General features: G+C 52.6%; 1 protein-coding gene across 2 annotated transcripts in view; it reads right to left on the bottom strand.

The window, feature by feature from the left end:
• The window catches only part of LASP1 (LIM and SH3 protein 1), a 40,500-nt gene that overhangs the window by 3,661 nt on the left and 10,757 nt on the right, over nucleotides 1-26,082 (bottom strand). The window contains exons 3-6 of one of the 2 annotated variants that reach the window (XM_061391599.1): nucleotides 20,173-20,257; nucleotides 12,907-13,014; nucleotides 2,382-2,529; nucleotides 1,651-1,754 (exon numbers count right to left, since the gene is read on the bottom strand). In XM_061391599.1, the coding sequence (XP_061247583.1) occupies nucleotides 1,651-1,754; nucleotides 2,382-2,529; nucleotides 12,907-13,014; nucleotides 20,173-20,257 (445 nt within the window). The remainder of the gene's footprint in view (nucleotides 1-1,650; nucleotides 1,755-2,381; nucleotides 2,530-12,906; nucleotides 13,015-20,172; nucleotides 20,258-26,082) is intronic. The other variant, XM_061391600.1, reaches the window with a different exon arrangement.

Below are 26,082 nucleotides of genomic sequence, written 5' to 3'. Positions count from 1 at the left end.
AAGCAGGCAAGATTCTAAAGTCCTCTGACCATCACTGCCCTTGACACTGACTTGTCTCTGGGAGTCAGCTTAGTCTTTAGGGTCCCCCAGGCTAGGTTCTGGGATCTGTTTGGGTCCAAGGCTGGATGAATCCATTAGAAATCTCCAGAATCTGCCCCAGCACCCCACCCCACCTCCAATACCCTGTTCAGACCTTCTGTTTCCACTCCCCTGGTCTGCCTCCTCCCACTGTTCATCTACTGTGATCTCAGGGGGAGCTTTCCAAAATGCAAACCTGATGAAGTTACTTCCTGGCTTTAAACCCTTCAGAGGCCCCTTATCCTATTTAGCACAAAACTTCCAATCCCCTCCAACCCAGCAGAAACCAGCTTCATCAGCCCTGAAGAGTATGGAGTAAGAGATTACAACGCTCCAGGCTTCTTATCCTGCTTTCCAGATGAGGAAATACAGGTTCTAAGAAAGTAACCTAATTCCTGCAGAATTGATCCATAACCTCTCCCAATCCAGTGCTCTTCATGTACTACTTTTATAACCAGAAAAATAAATATTAGAAACTACCACCAAATAAAAAAGAGGTCACAACCCTCATGGAATGACTGAAGTGACCTCGGTCCTTACCACCAACTGTGCCTTTAATCTCTTGGGCCAAGTCACCACCATCTACGCCTGCATCCTGTAACAGCCACCCAACTCATCTCCCTGCTTCCACCCTCAACTTTTTATTGCTGCTTCTCAACACAGCTGCTGAAGCCAGCTTTTAAAACACAAAAAAGCCCTTACTCTGCACAGCTTGCCAGTCATGATGGCCTCCTGGCAGCCTGAAAGACAAAGTTGTAGTCGCTCAGTCATGTCCGACTCTTTGCGACCTCAGGGACCGTAGCATGCCAGGCTCCTCTGTTCATGGAATTCTCCAGGCAAGAATACTGGAGTGGGTAGCCGTTCCCTTCCAGGGAATCTTTCCAACCCAGGGATTGAACCTAGGTCTCCTGCATCGAGGACAGATTCTTTACTGTCTTAGCCACCAAGGAAGCCTGAAGCCTACAAGTCCCTGTATGATCAGACCTCATCCCTCTCCAGTCACCTTGGCTTTCCCACTGATCTTTGAACTCTCCTAGAACACTCCTGCCTCAGGGCCTTCACACTTGCTGTTCTTCTCCAATACTCATTCCTTTACTGAGCCCTTTGCTGCCCCCACCCCTTCTCACCGTGCTGTCTTTTTCTTTATCTATGACCTTTTGCCACATACCTACTTATCTATTCATGTTTGTCTCCCTGACTGGAATGTAAGTTCCAAGAGGGCAGGAAGGTGAACTTTTACTCAGATCAAATCCTTTCTGTCCAGAACATGCTCAGTAAGTATTTGAAGCACTGGCTGGTCTATCGGGAACCTTAGCCTTCAGATGACCTCTCAGACTTCGTTCCTTCCCTCACTTGTGCCTCACTTGAGGCGCCAGCAGGTCTCTTATCTCAGGCTACTTTATTTCTCTGAGAATTGTCCCGCCTGAGTTTTTCTTCCTAAAGGTTGTCCAACAGAACAAAACAAAAAAAAAAAGGGTGTCCAAGAAGGGACGTCTTTTCTAAAGGGACGTCCAGGAAGCCTTCCCTAGGCTCACCCCACCTCCCACACCTCCCTCCGCCAGGGCCACTCACCCCGCCGCCGCCTGGGGCGCTGCGCTGTATGGACGCTGGGGCTGCAGGCTCCTTGTAGCCACCATAGGACTGGGCTGCCGGCTGCTGCTGGGGCTGCTGGTACACTGGAAGCCAGCAGGAGACAGGCTCAGGACCTGTCCTGCCAAACCCAGAGCCTCCCAGAGCCGCCCCCTTCTTCCATGAGACCACGTCATGTACTTCCAACTCCGCAAGCTTGCTCAACCCCCACTTCCCAAGGGCTTCTGTCTGTGTGCACACACGCTGCTGTCACGCCCCAGTGGCACCTTCCCCGTCACAGCAGGAGGCCAGCACAGCCCTGACCCTGGTGTTCATGCCCTGGGTAGGGACGGGACCTGGGGTGGGTGTGGGTGTGGGTGTGTGTGTGTACTCAAGGCTTCCCTCTCACCTCCTCCTGTGTGTGTGTGTTTCATGCCCTGGGTAGGGATGTGTGTGTTTGTGTGTGTGTGTGTGTGTGTGCATGCCCTGGGTAGGGATGGGACTTGGGGTGTGTGTGTTTATGCCCTGGGTAGGGATGTGTGTGTGTGTGTGTTCATGCCCTGGGTAGGGATGGGACCTGGTGTGTGTGCGCGTATGTGCATGTGTGTGCGTTCATGCCCTTGCTGGGACGGGACCCGTTTGTGTGTGTGTGTGTGTGTGTGTACTCGAGGCTTCCCTCTCACCTCCTCCCCACCTTGCCTCAGGTCCTCGGTCCCCACAGCCCTCCCACTCACCTGGGGTGCTGGCGGGGATGTGGTGAGGCTGCTGCTGCTCCTGGGGCCGCCGGTAGCTGCTCTCCTGGGGATCTCGGCGCTCGCACTCCAGACCCTCACCACCACTGGGACCCATGCGACTCTTCTCAAACTCCTCGTGGTATTTTATCTGCAGGGACAGAAAGCACTGGGTGAAGGACCCACAGCAAACCAACCAAAGCTCCCCTTTTCCGTTGCCACTCAAGATCCTGGGACGGGAGAGACTCCTGCAGGACTCCAGGCCAAGAGAGCCAGGTTCTCAACAGGGGTGTACCGCGACGTGCCCTCAGACAAGCACTTAACCTCTCCAAGCCTTGTTTCCTCCTTACAGAAGTGAGCATCAGGATCTCCCCTCAGGGGTTGCTGGAGGATGCGAAGAGATGACGGATGTAAAAGGGCCACGTCAGCTAAAGTGTTAGTGCCTCAACTGTGTTTGACTCTTTGCAACCCAATGGACTGTAGCCTGCCGGGCTCCTCTGTCCATGGGATTTTCCCAGCAAGAATACTGGAGTGGGTTGCCATTCCCCTCAGAAGGGAATGAATGTTAAATGAAAGCACCAGACAAATGTAAGCTGTCAGTTTTATGTCCCTGTGGCAGGGCTGGAGCTGCCCCACTTCCACCCTGGCCCATAGCAGTGACTATGGGCTTACAGAGCAGGTTTACAGAGCATCTGCTAGGTGCCAGGCACTACGCCAGGCGTTCTGCATCACAGGCTCATTTTACCACGTCAGCACCTATACGGGGGTACAGTATAGTCCCCGTATAACAGATAAGAAGGAGACTAAAGCACTGACAAGCAACATGAGTTACCCATGCTCACAGAGATTTCAGAGCCTGTGTTCTTAACCAGCAGGCGATTCTGCCTCTTGTGGGCATGACCTCATAAAGCTCCGCTGAGGACCCCAGCTTGCAGGACAAGAAATGTCCGGCCCTCTCCAAGGGTATGTCAGTATCTGGAAGATGAAGTCCTTCTCTCCTTGGGTTAAAAAATGGGCAAAAAGAGACCTGAAGAAGCCACACACCCAAGGTCTTCACCAAGGACCACCAGGACCCAGAATTGTGTTCTTAAAGTCTGGTCTTCAGACTATCTGCTGAACGCAGGTTCCAGGACCTTCCATAGAATCTACAATATCAGGGCTGGGGTTTTGGAATATGCACCTTTATTTTTTTTTCTTTTTTTGGAGGGAATATGCACTTCTAAGGGACTTCCCAGGTGGCGCTAGTGGTAAAGAACCCACCTGCTAACTCAGGAGACATGGGTTCGATCCCTGGGTTGGGAAGATCCCCTGGAGGATGGCATGGCAACCCACTCCAGTATTCTTGCCTGGAGAAATCCCACGGACAGAGGTGCCTGGTGGGCTACAGTCCATAGAGTAGGTATACAATCCATAGCACAAAGAGTCAGACATGACTGAAGAGACTTAGCATGCACAGACACATGCACTTCTAAAAGCTTCCCAAGGTGAGTCTGAGTCTTGAAGGCTCAAGTTTGAGAACCAGTGGTCTGGAGCAGAGGTTGGCAAACTCAGGTCCATGAGCCCACAGCCCATTTGCTCATGGTCTGCATATGAGCTAAGAACGGGTACTACGTTTAGTAATGTTTGAAGCCTGTGCGGAGAGTTAAAAGGAATAAGATTGGTAACACATGAAATTTCTATGGAATTCAAATTTCAGTGTCCAGAAATAAAGTTCTCCTAGAACAGTCACACCCATTCATCTCCCTATTATCTCTGGCTGCTCTCACGCTGTCGCTACAGAGCTGAGTAGCTTTGACAGGCCCTTTGGCCCACAAAGCCTAAAACATTTACTCTCTGGAGCTCTACAGAAAAAGTCTGCTGTCCCTTCTTTGCTCAAATATTCCTGTTGGTAATATCTGTTTCAGCACAATCCTCCCAAATTGCACCTATTGTATAAATTACACAGAAGTACCACTTTATGGGAAATAGATGGGGAAACAGTGGAAACAGTGTCACTTTATTTTTCTGGGCTCCAAAATCACTGCAGATGGTGACTGCAGCTATGAAATTAAAAGACACTTACTCCTTGGAAGGAAAGTTATGTCCAACCTAGATAGCATATTCAACAGCAGAGACATTATTTTGCCAACAAAGGTCCGACTAGTCAAGGCTATGGTTTTTCCTGTGGTCATGTATGGATGTGAGAGTTGGACTGTGAAGAAGGCTGAGCGCTGAAGAATTGATGCTTTTGAACTGTGGTGTTGGAGAAGACTCTTGAGAGTCCCTTGGACTGCAAGGAGATCCAACCAGTCCATTCTGAAGGAGATCAGTCCTGGGATTTCTTTGGAGGGAATGATGCTGAAACTGAAACTCCAGTACTTTGGCCACCTCATGCGAAGAGCTGACTCTTTGGAAAAGACTCTGATGCTGGAAGGGATTGGGGCAGGAGGAGAAGGGGACGACAGAAGATGAGATGGCTGGATGGCATCACTGATTCGATGGACGTGAGTCTCAGTGAACTCCGGGAGTTGGTGATGGACAGGGAGGCCTGGCGTGCTGCGATTCATGGGGTCGCAAAGAGTCAGATATGACTGAGCGACTGAACTGAACTGAACTGAACCACTTTACACCCATGAAATGTCTATACACATTTGTGTGTAAAACGTACAAATATGAAAAAAACAAAAGATGAAAAAGAACCAGAGTCAGGAGTTCTAGGATTTTCTGCCTGCATTCCCAGTGGCAACATGCCCACATCCCACCTTGAGGACCTACTGACTTTTCAGAGAGGAAACTTAGGGGGAAGAAAGCAAGCAACCGAGGAGAGGTGGGAGGTCCATGGTTAGCGCTCTGGAAGCGCTGGGCTGGGGCTGGTGGAGGAGGTGGGACAGTCCCCCCGCCTCCCCCACAGAGGAAACTCAGAAAGGGGGACACAGAAAACTGGTCTGGTTCTGAGCAGACCCAGGCCTGAATTCTCTCCAGACCTCAGACCACCACCCGCCTGGAGGCTGGCTCTCACTTCCTGTTCACTAGGATCCTGCCCTGTGCTGCTCCCAGTGGAAAAGGGGGTGGGGTGAGGGGGACAGGGTATGGAGGGGGCAAAGCCTGTCCTGCCTCCAGGAGCAGAAGGAACCTGCAATTCTGTGCCCTGAAGTCCCTGCCTGATCCAGCTGTCCGAGCCCAGGTGCTCCCATGGCCCACCCCTTCTCACTTTCTTTGCTTTCTCAAATCTGCTTTATAAGGTGGGCAAGAGCTAAAACTCAGCCAGAAGCAGCCGGGCTACAGGTCTGCAGGGGTGATCAACTGGGCCCACCCACATCTCCCTGCTGCTCTTCCGCTGTTGAATGATGGTGACTTGCTGCAGCCCGGGCTGAGAGAACAGGTCGGGCAGCAGCATAGCTTGGGATGGGCCGGTGGGGAGGTAGGGAGTGCCTCACTTAGGGCTTTGGGTCAGCATGAGCCCCCCTCCTCCTCTCACCCCTTTCCATCATGCCAAGCAAGGACCCACACTCAAAGAGCAAAATAAACTGAGCCAGTTCCGGAAGGGGAGACAGCTGGCCCTGGTCATACTGAAAACCCATCGGATCCCCAAACTCCCATGAAGTAGAACACCGAGGGGTGAAGGTCAAAGGCCAGCGTCCTGCTCTCAGATCCCTAAGACAAGGGCAAAGGTGAGAGTCTCTCTTGAGCCCACTCAGTGAGCCCCCCTCCTCTGGCAAGGAGTGGGGGGAGTGGGGGCAAGGAGAGGCCTCTAGGCTCTCAAGGCAACTGCCCTTCTGACTTCTGTCCTGGGGGTGGGAAAGGTTAGCTTTCCGTGTTTACTTTCTGGTAATGAAAAGAGGCCTGACCCTGGGAGCCGGTGACCACGGGGAGGCAGACAGAGGCCTGCCCCGGGCCCTGAGGGAGCCAGGACGTGGGCTGAGGGGCAGGCCCCCGCTACCCTGGTTGACAGCCCACTTCTTGGGCTGCGGCTCTGTCTGTATTAGTGAAGGGGTGACTCTTGGAGGAAGAAGCATGTCTGGGTCCCATCCCCCGTCACGTTGTAGACTCAGTCCTTCATGGAGGACTGCACGTCCCTCCCACACCTCACCCCTAGAGTCACGAGCCATTCACTTGCTCATGTGAACTTGGAAGAGTCCTATCCCCTCTGGGCCTGCATTTCCTCATCTTAAAAAGAGGCCATGGCACCATCTGCTCCCACGTGGTCCTAAGGCTTCCAACTACCTCTAGGAACCTAGCCAAATCCTAGAACTGAAAGCAAGTGTGGACGTGTGTTCGTTTCCGCAAGAGGCTGATGGGATGCATCTTGCTCCTTAAAAAGCCACTCTACGCAGGGCCAGCTGATCCAGGTGGACACAGCAGTGGCAGCCTGAACACAGGAGAACCCTTCCCACCACCGATACAGGAACCACCTGCTCACTGTAATGACCTTGACTCAGCTCTTCACATTGAGTTCTCTGCATATAATCTCCCTTGGCCTTGACAATAATCACCCTTTAAAAAAAGTCCCATAGGTGCACTTTAATTTCCATTTTACAGAAGTCAAGTGACTTTCATTAGTCAGGCCTGAAGCTGGTGATACTAGGACAAAGCCACAGCTGGACGGGTCCTTTCCTGGGACAGGGTGACCACACGCCCAAGTCTGCCCCTGGTCCCAGTTCATGTCTTCCTGAACAAATATGAGTAGCACTCCCTTTCGCTTTCAAAAGGGATGATAATCACAAGGTCACCCTAACTTCGAGAGAAGGGGCGCCAGGCACTGAAGTCAGGAGCGGCAGCACAGAACGGAAGCGGACCGAGAAAAGCGGGGCTGCAGCCCTTCCGCCGGGGGGCCACCTGATAAAATCTCGGTCCTCTCAACTTCCTCTCCCTCCCCTGCGCAGGAAACAAGGAAACTGTTATTACTTTGCTGATCGACCTAATAGCTTGAGAAGCAAAGAGGCACCTTAAAGGGTATGAGCACATCCAAAAGGGAAATAAAGACTTATCAGAGGCCAAGGCCCTGGTGGAGCTCAGTCCCAGGCTCAGCAAAGTTCCAGTCGTCTAAGTGCCCTGAAAAGGGGTCACCTAAGCTCAGAAACGTCAGCAGAGGCCCAGCCAAAACATGTCCTGGGACCCCATGGAAGGACGCCTGGAGATCCAAGTGCACGGAGGTGCAGGGATCCAGGCCCCGGAGGACCCTCCCCACTCATCCAGGGCCCTGCCAGCCAGGACTCCAGGATGACTCATTGAGGGTCCATTCCAAGCTACGGAAAACACATTTTCTCTGCCAGCTGATGGTCTGTTTTCTGAACCCGTGTTCTCCTTCCTGATTGTGGTGGAAAACCAAGGTCTGACTCCACATTTGCTCCCACATGATTCCACATCACAGCCAAGAAGGGAATATCAGGCTCTGGATGGAATAATCAACTCACCAGCCAAGGTCTGGTTTTTCTAACAATGTTTCCATTTGTTGCGGGCCTCTGTGGTGCCCTTATATGCATTACTCATTTCCTTTTCTCAGCCAGCCCAAGAACAATGTATTATGATCATCCCCATTTTTCAGACAGGGAAACCAAGGTTCAGGAGGTAGGTAAGAGGTGCATAAATGAGTCCTACCATCCAGCTCTTTAGTTCTCAACCACCAAGTAATGCTGTGTTCCCCATGAGAGACTAACACTATTTTGTTTTTAAAACAAATGTAAATCTGTGCTCGACTTCATTACTAATCAGAGAAATGCAAGTTAAAACCATGAGATACTACTACTGCTCACAATGAGAGTGGCTAAATTGAACAAGTCTAAGGATGCAGAGCAGTGGAAACTCTCATCAGTGCTGGCGAGACGGTAAATCCATAGCCCTGCTTGAATAGTATTTCAGCGTCATCTGGTAAGGCTGAGGGGACACAGCCTCCAAGATCCAGCAACTGCCCTCCATGTTAACGCTAGGAAATACGTAGGAAGTTGTCCACAGCCACGGAAGCAATCCAAATGCCACCAACCCCAGAATCAACAAAATGTGGGATAAGCACTTTAAGCAGAATACAAGGCAACAACAGAAAAGAATAAACTGCAGCGTCATGATGCTTTAAACCCAGTGCTGCCCCAAGGATATGACACACAAGAAAAAGTTAACCGAATCACTTTTCTGTACACCTGAAACTAACACATTGTAAACCAACTATACTTCAGTTTTAAAAAAAGAAATATTACATACTTAAAAAAAAAAGCATACAGGGTTTCCAACAAGCCCGTCTCCAGCCATTTGACTCTGGGGCTAGAATTTTCTTTGACTTTACTACTGATTGGGCCCAAAGTATAAGGATCTGAAGGGTTTCCCAGGTGGTGCTGGTGGCAAAGAACCCACCTACCAATGCGGGAGTCAGAAGAGACACGGATTCGATCCCTGGGTCAGGAAGATCCCCGGGAGAAGGGCATGGCAACCCACTCCAGTATTCATGCCTACAGAATCCCATGGACAGAGGAGCCTGGTGGGCCACAGTCCACAGGGTCACAAAGAGTCTGGCACAACTAAAGCGACTTAGCATGTATGCATGCCTGCATAAGGCCCGAAGCTAATTTAAGAAATATGAGCTGCTAATTATTTCTGACTGTGAGAAATGCAAAAGATTTCTGCCTGTAGCAAGGCTATCTCCAAAGCTTACGGTTTTACAGTCCTGTAGGACATTCACCAGTTCAGCAGCTAACGGCAGAACACTAACCAGTTCTATATCTAATTATATCCAGTGCTTTCTTTCACAGACTAGGCCTCACCTCTGCCTGTCAGATGCTCCCAGCTGGTTCCTCATAATTAAGTTAATTATATGATAGGTACTCACTATATGAGAGTTATGTCTGTTTTTTGAACACTTTGAAAGCTCTATTTTGACAGGGGGCTGTCATGCTCTGCTTCCTGCCTTGCATGGTGAACACACACACAGGTGTTTGTGTGATATACTTTACAGAAAAAGGAAAAGTTAAAAAGACCCAAAACTGTATACAGGAAATCTATATATGAGGAAATATGTAGGTAAATGAAAACTTGCCTACTTGAAGGCAGGGGCTCCTAGTAAAGGGACTTAGCAACTAAAAGTCCTTCTGTCTAGGACGTCCCTGTTGGTCCAGTGGTTAAGAATCCGCCTGCCAATGCGGGGGACACAGGTTTGATCTCTGGTCTGGGAAGATCCCACGTGCTGTGGGGCAACTAAGCCCGTGCCTAGAGTCCCTGCTCCGCAACAGAAGCCACCGCAACAGGAAGCCCGCACACGGCAACTGGAGAGCAGCACACTGCAGCTAGAGAAGGCCCATGAGCGGCAACCAAGACCCAGCACAGCCCGAAAAAAAGAGAGGCTCCCATCCTTACAGCCATCAGAGCCGGTGCCCAAAGGCCAGGTTAATATTGGGTTGGCCAAAAAGTTTGTTCGATTCTGTCCATAACATCCTATGGAAAACCCCGAATGAACTTTTTGGTCAACCCAGTATAACTGAATCACTTTGCTATATGGCAGTAACGAACACAACATAGAAAGCCAACTATACTTCAACTAAAAAAAAGTCAATCACGCACGACAGAGGCCTAACTTACTAGCACTTTGCCTCCCAAGTTTCCACACATTTTTAGTTCTAGACACAGGCCCAACTTTTCAGCCCAACTTTAGTCCCTGTCCCCTTTTTCACCACCATATAGAAAGCAAAGTCTACCTTTAAATTAACAGCAATGGACAATATTTATCTCAGACTAAGTGCTTGACATTTTCCTCACAAATGAGGAGGCGTCTGATGATAACCCGGGAAATGAGTGACCAGCTCATACAGGAACACTATTTTGGATACAAAACAGAAGGTGTGGCTCTAGACATCATCGTTCCCAAAACTCCTCTGGAGGAAGGACAATTTAATAACGTGGTTTAAAGTTCCCTGGGGGTTCTGGATGTAGCCAGGACTGGCACCTTTGGTGAAGCTCTTTTCAGGCTCTCTTGGTGATGATTCTCACACTGCAGGGAACTCAGGGAACGTGTTAAAAACGCTGGTTCTTGAAAAAAGAAATTTTATTTTGTATCATTTTTAATTTTGTATCTGTATGAGATGATCCGCTCAACTTATTGTGATAATCATTTCATGATGGAGGTAAATCCAATCATTATGCTGGACACCTTACATGTATATAGTGCAGCATGTCAATTACAGCTCAATAAAAATGGAAGAAAAGATAAAAAAACAACAAGAATAATTTAAAAAATAAAATGCTAGTTCCTGAGACTTTCTTGGTGCTCCAGTAGTGAAGACACCGTATTCCCAATGCAGGGGACTCAGGTTCGATTCCTGGTCAGGGAACTAGATCCCACATCCCACAACTAAGACCAAGCATAGCCAAATAAATAAACATTAAAAAAGATGCTAGTTCCTAAAAATGAGATAAAATTAATGCAGTTTCTGGGCTCTGCTCCCAGGCAGTCCCAGGAGGAGGCCTCTGAGGCTGCATTTTCTTTTTTTTAGCCTGTATCTTCAATCAACCTTTTCAAGTAATTGAAGTACAGCTGTTTGGAAGCCCACAGCTGACAGACTAAGGGCATTTGCCAAAACCAAGGGTCTTCCAGCTCTGTGGTCGTGTGTCACAGGTTCCAGCTAAAGCTGCAAACGCAGAACCAGGTCAGGCATCAGTCACCTCCCCACCTCAGAAAGGGGACAATCAGCTCATTGCAGGCCTGTGGCTACTGATAAGATGGTATCTGCCCAGGTGTGGGTGTCTTGGCCAGAGTGAGTTGTTACCAGGGCTCCTCAGACACTAACACCTCCAATGACTAGTTGGGGGGGAGGCTGGGGAGTACAGGTGCAATAGGCAGGGTGTGGAGTATTCTGGAAGCGTTCCAGAAAAGCAGGCAAGGATGACTGGGCTTGCCTCCCCCTTCTAAAAGCCACAGGCTGGAAACAATGAGTGAATGTGCTGGGGGGTTGCGGTTGTAGGAAGGGAGCAGGTGTCCAGATAACAGTCTTCACAAGGAAAGGCCAGAGGCTAAAGTCTCAAGAGTCCAGTTTTCTGTATCTTCCTTCCTTGTTAACCGAGGTTTCCCCTCCCTCCTGTTTTCCATGAGGACAGCTGAGACCCATACTTTCTTCCCACTTTCTTCTGGGCACAACCTGCAGGGAAGCTCTCGGGTTGGGACCAGGCCCTAGCTAATAAAGAAGCAATTGAGACAGGCTTGTTTGAGGGGAAGAGGGGATTACAGCTGTCAGAGGCATCTTAGCCCAAGGGAAGCACTCCATTTCCTCAAGCCACGACTTTCAAGCTGCGGGTCAACAATATAATTGCGAAACCCGGCACCTTTAACAAACTAAAATAGAACAGAAAATATCCGAATGCCCTTTAAGTGGAAGAGCACTCTTTCCTGAAAGTTTCGGTTCTGTTTCTCTTAAATAAATCAGCAAGCCTGTTCAGTGGGCCACAACATGAAATGTATTTCATACTGCAGGCTGCTGATCAAAGTTTAAGAGCCAAAGTCTCAGGCATGGCCACTTCTGATGGCTTGGGTCCTGGCTTCTGACATCTACCTGAGCCACAGCGAGTCGACCCTAACAATGGTCCAACGTACTTCCAGGAGTGCCTGATCAAGGAGGTCTGAGGGCTGGATGCCGGATAGACCACCCAAAACTCAAGGCCCCTGAAGCTTCTGTCCCCAGTCCCTCAGCCCAGAGTGACACCAGGCAACCTGCCAACCCCTCCTGAACCAGACCTGAAGACACCTGCTTGCCCAGTCCTTTATGGGACTCTGTGCAACACAGGCCATGTCCATGCCTGTGGCTCACAGCGGTGCCCCCGCATTGCCCAAAGCCCCCTAAGCAGCCTCCCCACAAGCCCAGAGCTGCACAGGCTGCTAGTCTGTGGCTCCGCCAAACAGGAAACTGAGGCCTGTCCCCTGCCACAGGTGCCATAAGGGGCGTTGACCCACTGCCCACTCTGCACACCAGCCCTGCCATGGCTAGACACTGGTGACCACCCTGGACCTGGGAGGGCCAGGCCAAGGGGTGCAGAGCCAGCGAGCAAAACCCAACTGGGGTTTTTACACAGGAAGGAAGAGCAAGCCGAGGTGGGGGAGGAGGCTGAAGAAGGGCGGAAATGACTGCAATGTCAGCACCCAGAGGCAGTCGATGGGGAGGCCAGCCCCTCCCCACCCCTGCCACCCAGTTCTGACCTTTGTGCTCAGACAAAACAGCTAGTCTGGACCCTGGCCCTCACCATAGCCAGCAGGGAGGGGGGGAAATTTCAGAGAGAGTGGGGGATGAGGGGGGGTGATTGAGCACAAAGGCCCTCCCCAAAAGTCTAGTTCTTTCAAGGTGGAAATATTATGTGGGCAGAGGGTATCAAAGGGGCAATCTGGGGGTGCACAGAGAGAAGGCATCTTGGGAACCCCAAACCCTTCCCTTCCCTCGGCTCAAGCAAGCACCAGCCAGGCCTGCTGAGGAAAGCAGGGGTGGCACAGAACTGGCCTCATGCACAACTGCCAGGCAGGCGGGGAGGAGACGAGACGGGAGCGCCAGGGTCAGGGTAGTACCCGCGGAGCAGGGGACCTTACATTACTGATCTGGTCCTGGGTCTTCTTGATTCTCTGGAGCTCGGGCGTGTCTGCCACCACGCTGAAGCCTTTGCCCTTGTTCTTCTCAAACTCCTCCTTGTAGCGTACCTGGAGGACCAAGGTGGTGGAGACGGATCAGAGTCGAGGCAGGGGGAGCAGAAAGGGCTCCAGCCTGCAGCAACCAGCCAGGAGAGACCCTGACCAGAAACCCCCCTGCAGTGACATCCACTCCCACCTCCCAACTCCAGGCAGAAACCGTGGCCAAAAAGTATTAGACCAATGATAATAAACTATTACTATGTATTCATATTTGGTGTATCCTGAGTGCCAAGAGCTTTACATGAACTGTCATTTAAGTCTTGCTATAGACTATCGTTAGTTCCATTTTACAGACAAGGAAACCTGAGCCACAGAAAGGGAAAGTCACCTGCCCAAGCTCACACAGCTTAGCAGCACAAGTTCAGAGCCAATAGGATGAACTTTCATCTGCCTGACTCTGAACCTTCACCACGGCCCATCCTGCCTGACGGTGAGAGGAAGAAGGTTCTTTCCAAGGACTGCCCCAGCCCTCACCCTGGCCAGGATGTGGTCCTACCCGCTGAGAGCCTGGGGGAGTTTCTGAGTGAGGGCTGTGCCAAGGGACAAAGTTGGTGCCCAGAAAGGAGGGCGGTAAGACAGCCACTCAGAAGACTCAATCAATGAGCCTTTGAGAGGCCCCGGTGGCTGCCTGGAGCCTGCCAGCCTGGCTTTTGAGGTCAGCACCACAGGAGGGGATGAAATGGGTGGGGGACAGATAGCATGTCAGGCTTCCAAGAGCCAAGAAAGACCTCTACCACCCACTCCAATGCCCCTCTCTTCTGAGTATTCCATGGAAACCTGAGTACTAGAGGGACTTAAGTCAGACATTCAGAAAGGACGTCCCAAGCACTAAAGGAATTGAAATATGAAAACTGTCCTCCCCTGGGGGTTTTGAAGAACAGAATGGAGGCTGGAAATGGCCCTGGGACAGGGACCTATTCCTCCGGCTTTCAGAGTCTTTACTGTCCACCTCGGCAGCAGCTGTTCCAAAGCCCACCAGCTGCCTGGACTTTTTCCATGCAGGCTGCACTGTCCTGGAGGCAGGTCAGCCCAGGACACAAGGCCTAGGACCTTGGGAATTTCCAGGCCTCTCCCAGGCATGGAGTCATCTGGCCTCAGGGCTGAGCTGCACCGTGACCCGACTGACAACACGCACCTGTCAGTTCCTCTGCACCCCCCAGGGGTCAGGGTCCCTGTCTGTCTCCAGAGCCCCAGCTCACCCATCCAACAAGGGCTTCTTGTTCCTAAAAGGTTCCAGAACCTCCTTTGTTTCTGACCCAGACTGAAATAAAGGCCTGGATGTGCTAGGTCCCCTCAGACTGGAAGTTAACACAGTGGGTTCAGGTACCAACCCACCCCAAGGGCCTAGAACTGCCCCACAGCAGCTCTTTCAAGAAGGCCTGGGCCAGCACAGCAACTCTTAGTGGTAGGGGTGGGTTGGGGGGGAGACCCTTCTGGAAGCAGGCATCAAGAAAGGTAAAGCACTGAGAGTCAAAAATGCATCGCTCCAGATGCAGAGGCCCCAGATCTAAGACCTCTGGCCTTGATTTCCTCACCTGTAAGAGGACTGTCCATAATGGAGAGGGGGCTTCCTACCACCCAGTAAGAGCAAAGAGCCCGTGGGAGTTGGTATGAACACAGGCTGTCTCCCACTTGCTGACTGATCTCGGGCAACTGATTTAACCTCTCGGGCCTCAGTGTCCACATCTGTAAAATGGGGATCATGACACACCCATTCTAATCAAAGATACAGGTGGCTTTAAAGCAACAAACACATATGAAGCACATGCTGAGTCGCTCAGTCGTGTCCGACTCTGTGTGACCCTGTGGACAGAGCCCACCAGGCTCCTCCGTCCACAGGATTCTCCAGGCGAGAACACTGGAGTGGGGTGCCATTTGGCAGCGTTCAGTGTGCAAGGATGAGGGTTAAGTGTAAAGGTGCTTTGTCGAGTGCTGAACAAACACCAGTCCCTGACTCCTTCCTCCACTTCCTGGCCCTCTGGAGGGTCAGGCCCCTAATCCAGGGGAATAATTGTCATGGCAACACTACAATGACATCAGCTGGTTCCCAGGCTCAGGAACTGCCTCTCCCTCCCTGCCGGGGAGGAATAATTCATTTCACTCCTGGCACAGGCAGCCCAGAGAGGGCGGGGCTGGAAGGAGCAGGGGGCAAGAAAGGACAGAGGCCTGTGCTCAGCACTACTTTGCTGTGTGTTCCTGGGCAAGTTGGGCCCCCTCTCTGGGTCTCCTGAGAGTGGCCAGCCGCTGATCAATAAAAGCCCTCCTGGTTCTGGAGTTTCTGACCATATTTAAGCACCTGCCCCTGACTATGGAAAATCAAGGTGGGGAAGATTCTCTGGCCATCTGGAGCTGGAGTAGGTGGCAGAGTTTTGTGAAAGTCAAGGAACCAGAAGTCTGGGGAGGGCCCCACATGGAACCTCGCTCATCACCCAAGCTGGAGTGCTTGCCCTCCTCGGGGATGGCTCACCAGGATGTGACAGGGGGCTCTGAGCGGGGAAGTGACCTGCCCAAGGTCACTCAACCTGTCTTGTCGGTTCAACTCAGGAGTCCTGTCTGAATGCTTCCTGCCTGGGCCTCCAACCCTGGACACTCCCAAGGTAGAGAGGGGAGTGAGGCCTGAGGCCCCTCAGGCCTGAACAACCAGGACCTAAGAAATTCCACTTTTCATATATAGATTTATTAATTATTCTCCCAGATTCTAGCTTGTTCATCACTTACCATAGCAAATAGTAGATACAAACAGAGGTTTGTTGGGTAAATAATGAACGAATTGAATGCAGAAATAAAATCTCCAAACAGGCAGCATAAGTTGAAAAACAACTGCCTTGCTGACCCAGTGTAAGAGGAAAGATCACGACTTAAAAATACATATATGGAAAAAAATGATACCAACAAGTCCTACTTATTATGTACCTACCATGTGCTAAACCCACATACTATGTAACCCACCCACTTCTAACAAAAAAAGAAATTGTTTTAAGAGTAAACACACAGAGATGGGGAGGAGAGCTAATGAGAAAGGTCAGTCTGGAAGCAGTCATCAAAAGGTCTAATACTCCTCAGCTTTATCATATCCAAGTTCCATCTCCTTTCCTTTCCAGGAGAATAGAGCTGGAATAATACTGAGTGCTGACTGTATGCCAGGAACCATTCTAAATACCTAATATATACTAACATCCTCACAAGAACCTTTGGAGAGAGGTAATTCGTACTTTACAGATAAAGGCAGTAAGGTTCAGAGAGGTTAAATAACTGGTCCAAGGTCACTGAGCTAATGAGGGCAGATCCAGGATTTGGCCTTCAACTGGCTCGGGTATGAGTGACGCAGGCATGCTGCCTACCCTGCAGGTTATAAGATTCAAGGTAAGAGAGTGGGAACTTTGCACACAACAGGGCAGGGCACAGGGCTTTGGTACAATCTCCTGTCCCCTGCGGCATGTGCCCCGTGGCATTTCCCAAGCACAGCACCAAGGATGATGAGGGTAGAATTAAAGACATCTTTTCCTTTCACTTTTGTCTGCGCTCAGAGGGCCACACAGACAGCCCCAGCTCAGCCCCACCCCAAAGCTGCTGCCTCTACTAGTCCTGGGGCTGGGGTGGGAGAGATGCCCTGCAGGGGTAGAGGGGTGAAGGGCCGCTAGGCCCTCGCCACTAGGGCTCTGCCTCAGCCAGGCCTGGACAGGCCCACCCAGAGGGTCATTTGTGGTCAGCCCTGTGGTTACCCGCCCCCACAAGGGAGGCTCCAGGTGTCCCAGACACCGAAAGTACCACTTTGGAAACCAATCTAGAAATAGGAAAACAAAGTTGAAATAGCACAGGCAACTTCCCAGAGACAGAGGAGACAGAGACACCAACGCAGGCCCAGGAAGGAGCCTGGAAAGAGATGGGAGGCTGGCCCCTGGTGGGTGGGGCGGGCTAGATAGGGAGGCTCCCACTTCCCTTCCCGACACATCGGCCTGCCCAGCCCTCAAGGCCCACCCTGCCCCCACAGCGGCCACAGGAACAAGAACTGTCATGGCCCACGGCCCCAGCCAGGCCCACTCAGCCCTTCCAAGCCTCAGAGCCATGGGCCCAGCCCTCAACATCTAGGCAACTGGTCCCCATTTTACCAGGCAAGAAAAGAACACTGAGAGGCAAAGGGGTGAGACTGAGACCACACAGCCCGGGGAAGCAGCAGACAGAACCAGACTTGCAAAGAGGACAGTACCCCTCTTCCAGCCCCAGCCCTCAAGAGCCCAACTGCAGGAGATTAGAGCAGTGGCCTCAATGCAAAGCCTCAGCTCACACCCCTCACAGCAGCTCCTCACCTCCCTCTCTACCCCACAGCCTGGCTCTATGCAGCTCAGAGCAGGTCTGCAGGACCAAAAGCCCTCATCAGAATCGCCAGGGCTGCCCAAATGCAACTCCCTGGGCCCGGCCCAGAAGTGGCAACCAAAACCCCCTTGGGTGGGGCCGTGAACTCTGCATTCTAAACGCCACCCTCATCCCCTGCACCATCCCCCCAGAAGGCTGATGCATCCTGGGCAATAGTGCGCACAGCTGGGCGCCACAGCAGGCTGCAGAGGGGTTGAGAGCAAAGGGCTCGACTTCTGTCAGGGAGCTGGCTCTGCGTGGCCTCTAACCTGTGTCCCCATCTGTAGCAAGGGGACAAGAGTCCCTCCATCATCAGGTGGTTGTGACGACTGAATGAGGTCAGGCCCGACCCCGGTGATGACCCATGAAGAGTGACTGGCCTTCTCATGACCTCCCCACCCTCTCAAGAATCAGGAACCCTGGGGACACGCAGTGGGCCAGGACCCTGGGAGACAGGGTGGGTCTGGAGGTGGGCAGGGGGTGCTTCCTCCTGCAGACCCCGCCCCTCAGGGATTGAGTTCCACAGGCAGAAAGAGCTCCAGCCCAGCTTTTTGTGGGACTGATAAAGGCTGAGGGAATTAGCAGGGTTTGAATTTCTCCTCCTGAGAGTAGGTGTGTGTGGGGGGTGTACGTGTGTCCCTTGCTTCTGCCTGAGTGTGTACACACACTCCCACACTCCTCTCATGTTCCGGGGTGAGTACAGGTCACCCCACAATGCTCTGACCTGCTCTCCCCATGAAGCCCCTTCTATCCGCGACAGGATGGGGAGTCCCTAAGGCGGTTGTCAGGGCCTGGCCAGGGGATTCCCTGTGCAAATCAGGCCCAGGCCCGAGTGCCATCTCAAGCCTTCTTCCTGCCAGCTGAGCCACCCAGCCCTCCTCAGTCAGGCGGGCTCTGGTACCCACATTAGCCCCTACAGTGACTTCAGCTTTCACACCACAGCAGGGGCAGAGCCTGAGCTGGTAGATGTGAGCTGTGCTAAGGGCCAAATTAGCTTCCCCTACTTGCCCCCAGGTGGCTCAGTGGTAAAGAATCCGACTGCTGATGCAGGAGACATGGATTCCATCCCAGGGGTCAGGAAAATCCCTTGGAGAAGGAAATAGCAACCCACTCCGGCATTCTTGCCTAGGAAATTCCACGGACAGGGGAGCCTGGCAGGCTACAATCCATGGGGTCGCAAAGAGTCGGACACGACCTAGCACTGTGCACCTGCTCTCCCATCACGGTGGGATACACAGGAGGCCTGAACCCCTGGCTCACAGGGCTGCATGAGGTCAAGGTCACTGTATTCGGGAGTGAAAAAAACAGAGCCTGGATCCTCCAAGCTCACTGAGAGTGTGTGTCAACAGGCAAAGTCCAGTGCCTCTCAGAGCCTTGGTTCCCTGTCTCTGACGCCTGCAGTCAAGTCAAGGATAAATGAGGTGAAGTAACAGAAGTGTTTGCTAACCTATAAAAGTTCCCACCAACAGGAGGAACTATCGTGTTTATTATCAAAGTAAAGATAGTTCTCCTTAGGGAGTTGGGTGGAAAACTGGAAAGAATACAAGTCTCAAACAAACTGGCATTCAAAGTCATTAGCACCTATTTCCTCTTCCGTAAAGTGAGAGGGATCCTGCCAACTGCACAGAACTATTGTGAGGCATGAACGCTAACACACCCAGAACACCAAGCACTCCATACATTAGCTACTAATACAGTTATTACCACTACTGCTACTTGTGTGATTTCAGCAACCCCTTACTGTCTCTGAGCCTCAGTTTCCCCATCTGTACAATGGGAAAACAGCACCGATCCTTGCAGGTTGCTGGGAGGATTAAATGAGAGAATGTGGGTAAAGCCTTTGCCATTCCAGGGCTAGTTCTCCTTCATGTGACCAACTGGGGGACAAGGAGCCAGAGAATTCACATCAAGATCAGGCAGCAGGCGCCCCACCTAGAAGGATCAGGAGGGATTCCCCCGAGGCCCAGGTGGATCCTCCAAGACATTTTCCTGGCCCTGGGCACCCTGCCCACTTGGTTACATTCCCCAAGAGTTCTTTGCTAAAGCCCCGTCCTGTCCCACCCTACAGTCCGGGCCAAGCTTGTTCTGGAAGCCCTCTCAGACCCCCAGACAGGGTAAATCATTCTGATTGAAAGGTTCTGGACCTTTTGCTTATTCCTCAGTGGCCCCTAAAGCCCCAGCTCTCTCTCCCTGGTGCAGGAACCCCGTCCTCCCCTACTGCAGTGGCAAGCAGGGCTCCCTCTGAGAAGGGGCTCAGGAAAATCAGACCAAGGAGACGTGGGCACGACAGGCCCCTGGGGCAAGGCTCCCTTAGCAGCCTGCCCTAGGACAGGTAGAAGAGGGCTGGGGACATGGCTAGAGGATAGACTGTGTAACTTCACTCTCCCTGGTCACTTCCTGACCAGGGATCAAACACGTGTCCCCTGCGGTGGAAGGGCTGAGTCTTAACCACTGGCAGCCATCCCAAGGACCTTCCTTTCGGGGTGGGTGTGAAAGGCTGGGAGGGAGAGGGGACCAGCTTCCTGGAGGAGGTGGGCTTTAGGGGCCTCCCACAAAATTCCTGATGCAGAAAGAATCTGAAACCCACACCCCTCCAACCCACTTTAGGTAGGGGGTGGGAGGACACACTCTTGCCCACTTCGCTGATCAGGTCAGGAAACATGAAGTAACTGGGGGTGGGGGCAGGGAGACTAGACAACTGCTTGGATTTCAGCACCTTGCTGAGCAACCACAGAAGGAAGGAGCTCTTGCCAAATCCAGGGGTGGCCCCGCCCCCCCCCAGGCCAGGCCCCAGCTCTAGCCCCACTCCCTCACCTGACTCTGCAGCTCACTCTGTTGCTTGAGGCGGAGGTTTTCCGGGGTGTCAGCCACCATGGTGAAGGACTGCTTGGGGTAGTGTCTGCAGGACAGAAAACAACACAATAGGGTTCATCCTGGGCAGGAGGCTGGGAACTTCTGGGCTTTTCACCCCCTTATCCTTGGGAGGCCCCTGCCCCAGCATCAGGACCACAGTGCCCACCACCCATGGCTGCAGGGAGGCAAGTGTTTCTCAGCCTGGGCTGAACTGGGAAGATAGATCAGGTCTGAATGATGGCCACCAAGAACCCCACAGGAGGCCATGGAGTTTCAGATCACCCAAATAATCCATGTCTACTGTGCAGGGAGGTCAAGGGGGCCAGGCACTCAGGAGGGGAGAAGATGCTCACGGGCTCAGGACAAGGCTTTCGGCTGAGACCAGAAATGGAGACCAATGAAGCAGACGAAAGGTGGGATGGAGAAGGAGACAGAAGGGGAAAGCGACATGCATATGCAGGGGGCTTCTGGAAAGGCAGTGAGAGAGAAAAAAGGCACCAGTGTTTCAAAGGGCAAATGAGGTCCAACTTAACCAGAGAGCAGCTGAGAGATCTGCTTGAGGCCAGAGAAGAAGTCACCATGTGACAGATAACAACACTGTAACAACAGTTGATGTTCCCTGTGCTAAGGGTGTCCATGCCCTAGTTCACCAAATTCTTAAAACCACCCTATTGTCTCCCTTTTGACAGATGGGAGACAGCAGCTTGGAAAGGATACAGCGTGGCCAAGGCACAGGGCTAGTAAGTGGAGGCATCCAGATTTGTTCCCAAACCATGTCTCAGGACCCAGCACCCTGAACCCAACCCTCCAATCTCCAGACACAGGCCAGACCAGGGTCTTCTCCCCCAGGAGGAGGCCTGGCTTGGAGGTGGCAGTAGCCAGGGCAGCCCTCAGAGCCAAGCCTGCCAGGACCTCCAGGGCCATCCAGTTCAACCCCCTCATTTCCTCAAGAAGAAGATCGTATGCTGGCACCGGGCACTTAGCTGACTTCATGATTATTTATCACATCAGTTGACTGTCTTTTCTCCACTAGTTCTCTGAGGTGAGAGGGTTCTCAGTGTTTCTTCTTCACGGACTTATCCCAAACTCCCCAAACAGAATCTGGTGTTCAGTAAATATCTGTTGAATAAACGAATGTCCTACACTAGCTGTTGAAGCTGGGCCAGGATTAGAACTCAGGTCTCCTCCATCCCCAACCCCCGCCCCAGGTCTCCTAGAAAACTAGCTAGAGAGGCAGCCCCGAGTCACTGTGGTCTGTGTGGAGGTGTTGGTATGCGAAAGGGCTGGGGGTCCACAGAGGCCCCCATGATTTCAGGGAGTGGTGGGTGGCTTCTCCAAGCAGGAGCCAAGGGCGGGCCATTCTCAGCCCTGGCTGACCACACCTCACCTCAACTGTGACCACTGGCTGGTGCCCGACTCACAGGCTGACCCCAGGTAAGCAATGGATCGCCCACTTCCAGCCACCCAGGTCGGCTGGCGTGCTGTAAACTGGTCACCAGCTGCCCTCCTACCTCTGTGTGTTTCAACAAGCCTGGCATGTTCTCCAGCCGCCCGCCTCAATCCTGAGCCAAAGCTATCAGTAATCACACAACTTCCCCGTGTCAAGGGCAGATTCAGGTGCTAGAGAACTCAACTAAAAGGGAGAGGAGCAGTGGCTAGAAGGAGCCCAGCCCTGCCACTGTCTTTCAGGGTGACTCTGGCCAATCTTTTTTCCCCTGTGAGCTAGTTTCACCATCTTGGACCTAGAATCACAGCAAGGTGATTTCACCTGTGCCCCATTTTACCAGGCAGATCCAGGTATAAAATGCCCCAACTCCTAGCCTCCACTGCCCACCTGAGTCCTGCCTCCCCGATCAGCCCAGCCCGTGGCTCCCTGAGCAGAGGGAAGAGCAAGAAAAGAGACTAAAAAAAGCAAATACAGGTGCCTGCAGCTGGCAGCAGAAGTCTTCCGTGGATGAAGGTGGGGCTAAAGCTGTAGACCCAGTCCCGGGTTTGGCCCAGCTCCACGAAGCGAGGGCCACCCACAGTGGAGAAGCTCCATTCAAAATTCCTGAGTTCCAGGGGAAGGGAGGATCTGTTCCCGGAGCACAGAAGGAGACCAGCAGGAGGGATCTAAGTAAGATCTCTAGCAGGACCGGCAAGAGATCTGAGGTTGCCTGAGGGAGGCTTTGGAGAGGACCCTCCCACCAAGTCAGAGCCATTATGATAGCATCAAGGGCTGGTGGTGTCGTGAGGAGAGTGTCTATAAGTGGAGGCTCATGAGCATAGGAGGAAGGTCAGGTCCAGAAGCAGGGGGCTGGAGAAGTTCAGGGTGGCTCTGGCCCAGAACTTAAAGGGTCAGTTCAGAGAAGATGGTATAGTTAGCATTTGATGGGAAAGGGTGTCTGGCAGGCTCAGAAAACACATATGCACAGGAGCCAGTCTGCCAACCCGCAGTTTCCCATTTGCCTGAAGGTACAGAGTTAAAATGGGAGTGCCGGGTCCAGCGGTCCAAGGTCAGCCAGACACATACACCTGACGTGCCCCGACTCTGCAATTCTGTGGCTCCTGCATGCTCTGTTATTCCTCACACACGGTGAACATATAGACAGGCCTCTGCAATGCTCATCTCCTAGACACCAAGGCCAGCAGGTCCACGTTCACACATCTACAATCCACCAGAAGGGTCTCAGGAGACCCCTCACCATGTAGCGGGTGCCTGCACGGATGGGGCTGGCAGGTATTTCATTCTCTCTTGGGAGCCATCATGACCCCAAGATCTCAATGCCCCCACCCAGGGCCAGAACACTAATCCCATCAGAAGGGAAGGGGGGACCAGCCTGGATGTCATCAACTCAGCTCAGTCTGGAAGGAGGAGAGGGATTTTAAACATCAGATTAAGATAGATTAAAGGGGGGCTCTGGAGCCACCGATCTCTTACCCCTGCCTCCTAAACCCCAACCCCAGGTCAGAAAAAGGGAGGCAGACCTAAGTATGGACTATATTCCTCTTGCTGGGTCAACCCTGTCCCCTCCCCACAGCCCCCAACCCTGGCGAGACAACTCTGCCTCTCCCGTCCCCTGCTCACTGCGCTTCGGGTTCCCATGGCAACCTCATCCTCAGCTCCAGGCAGCAGAGCGGTTGAGAGCAGGCAGACAGAGCGGGTCTGTGGGGGTGGGGGAAGAGACACAGACAGCCAGGGTATCCTCAACTGCAGAGGAACCGTGAGGGCAAAACCAGGAGGCTGTGTCTGCGGGATACTTGTAGACAGTTCAGATGAGGAAGACATGAGCCTTGGGTTTGCTTTCAGGGCAGGACACAAGAAGGCCAGGGCTGTGCCCCTCCCCCACCAGCACAACTGTCTTCCAAGAGGGCTACAACTGATGTGACCTCCTCCCAGAAACAATTAATTGCTGGAGATTCTACCTTTCCCTCCCTCTCCATCTTCAGATTGAAGCTCCCCCACCCTTCATTACTACCCTCAGATCCCAGTCAAGATGAATGGATATATGTGTATCCCAATGTAGGCGCTAGGGCAGACGAGAGGTCCCCCACCCCAGCTAATGACCCCACTGGTACCGCAGCCCCAACAACAGACTGGGCCCACAGTGAGGGAACGAGGGGCCAGGGTGGGGAGAACCGGGCCTCCCAACCCTGGCCTGGAGCTGAGTCCAGAGCACAGCTGTTCTTTGTCCCTTCTGTGGGCCAGCCTGCACCCGGCCCCTTGTTAATCATTCCCAGTGGCAGGCCCTCTGCTGATGCCCCTCCCCACCCTTGATGGCAGTATCAGCTGCTCTGGGAAAAAGGGGCATGGAGAGAGCCCACTAAGACAGGAAGCCTGGGGGTGGAGGGTGCAGGGAAAGGGATCTAGCACTCATGAGGGCAAGAACAGAGTTGAGCAAGATAACCAGGCACCTGGCAGCAGCCCTGGCCTCTGGGAGAAGTTAGAGTCACATAATTGGGGGCAGGAGGAGAAGGGGACGACAGAGGATGAGATGGCTGGATGGCATCACCGACTTGATGGACATGAGTTTGAGTGAACTCCGGGAGTTGGTGATGGACAGGGAGGCCTGGCGTTGCGATTCATGGGGTCGCAGAGAGTCAGACAGGACTGAGGGACAGAACTGAACTGAACTGAAAGTTACTTCAGGATACATTGTATCCTGTGCACATTCTCTCCTGAAACCTGCCACAAGGCTTTGGGCTAGAAAAGGCAGGCATTATCACTGTGCCCATTTGACAGATAAAGAAACTGAGACTCACTGTCAAGGACAGAGATCTGGCCCAATGCACTCTCCCCAATTCCACACATGTCCGGGCAGCTAAGGGTAGACTGACTTCCCTCCCCCAGGTGAACACCAGCCTACTCCTAGTTCTGGGGAAAGACATGCTTGGTTGGGTGGGTGGAGAACTTCCTCTTTTAAAGCCAACCAGTTTCCAAGCGTGGCTATTCCAAGAGAACCGTCTGGGGTCTCTCAGCCACCTCCTGCCTGAAGCCACCTACTCCTGACATTTCTAAAGCAGGTCCAGACAGTGACCTGGGTAGGGGTGCGGGCGGTGCAGGAGAAGTCGGGGCTCCTCCCAGAGGACCTCTGAGTCACCTTCCTGCTTGAAGGGACTGCAGGGGCTCCTGCAACGGGCTTACTGGTGACAGGGATCACTTGCAGGGCAAAGCCATGTCCCTAGTCCCACCATCAGCTGTGTTCCAGATACAGAACAAGAATAGACCAGTATCCTGGAAGCCCAGTACCCGCTTTCGACAGGCAGCCTTGCCCCTTTCAGCCTTGGATCCCTTCAAAAACCACAGCTTTTTGTTCAAGGAGGAACAAAAATACAGCAACAAAAGCAACAAGGAGCCTTTGGTTTCACCAAAAGGGGGAAAAAAAAAAAACAACAACCCACAGCCCTGACATCCTGCCTCTGGAAGGAGCTACTGATCCCCCTGCTGGGAACACTGCCCATGGGCGGTCAGGGAGGACTCCCCCCTAACCCTGTTTTTCACCAGTCCCCCAGGCCTAAGGGGCCAAAATGGTGGGGATAGGAAGCAACAAGGAGGCATTGTCTGACCAGAGGAAAAAAATGAGCAGCCAAAATGATGGAGGCTAGACAAGAACTGACCAGCCCTCAGGGGTCGTAGATAAAATGAAAAATCAAAATCGATGACGACAAAGAGAAATGATCATGTCAAGTCAGGAAAGGCATGGAAACACTGGGTTTCAGCTTCCTCATCTATAAAATGGGCTGTTAGGAAGCAAAGATCCCTGAGGTTTCCTGAGGCCCTGACATCTGAGTGTAAGGAGCTGCAAGGTGACAGTGAGGTGGGGGCTGCCTAGAGGTTACTATGGGTGCTCCTTTGAACTCCCCCCGCCACCCACCGACCCCACAAACATAGCGCACACACCCCTTCCTACTCCCTTCTCCTGGTCTTGTTTTTCCCAGTTAGAGGCAGAGAACTCTGGGGAGGCGGAAAAGCCCCAGGCCCCAGTCCTGGATGTGCCTGCCACTGCCCGATCCCCAGCTAACTAGACCCCAGAGATGACTTCAAGCCCCACCAGCACAGGTCCCACCTCACGCCCTGACGCCTGGGGTAAGGAGCAGGACCGCAGTCTCTTGTTCCCTAGAACCAGGGACACCCCCACCCTCCTCAGCCCTCAGCCCACAGCTCAAGGCAACTGAAGGACAATCCCAGAAAGATACAACGGAGCATTCCCCCTTTCTTCCCCAGCCCCTGTCCACCCTCCACTTAACACCCCAGAAGCTGGTCCCCCGGGCCTGCAACTGCCTCAGGCCGGCAGCCTCCATTGATTCAAGGGCTCCAAGGAGGAAGAACAGGAACATTCCTCCCCACCCCCGCCCAGCCCCACCCCACCCAGCCCCACCCCGACCTCCAGG

This window comes from Bos javanicus, chromosome 19 (assembly GCF_032452875.1).
Source record: "Bos javanicus breed banteng chromosome 19, ARS-OSU_banteng_1.0, whole genome shotgun sequence".
Lineage (NCBI taxonomy): Eukaryota > Metazoa > Chordata > Mammalia > Artiodactyla > Bovidae > Bos > Bos javanicus.
Note: the sequence above shows the minus strand (reverse complement) of the source record. Positions and strands in the feature narration are given on the sequence as shown.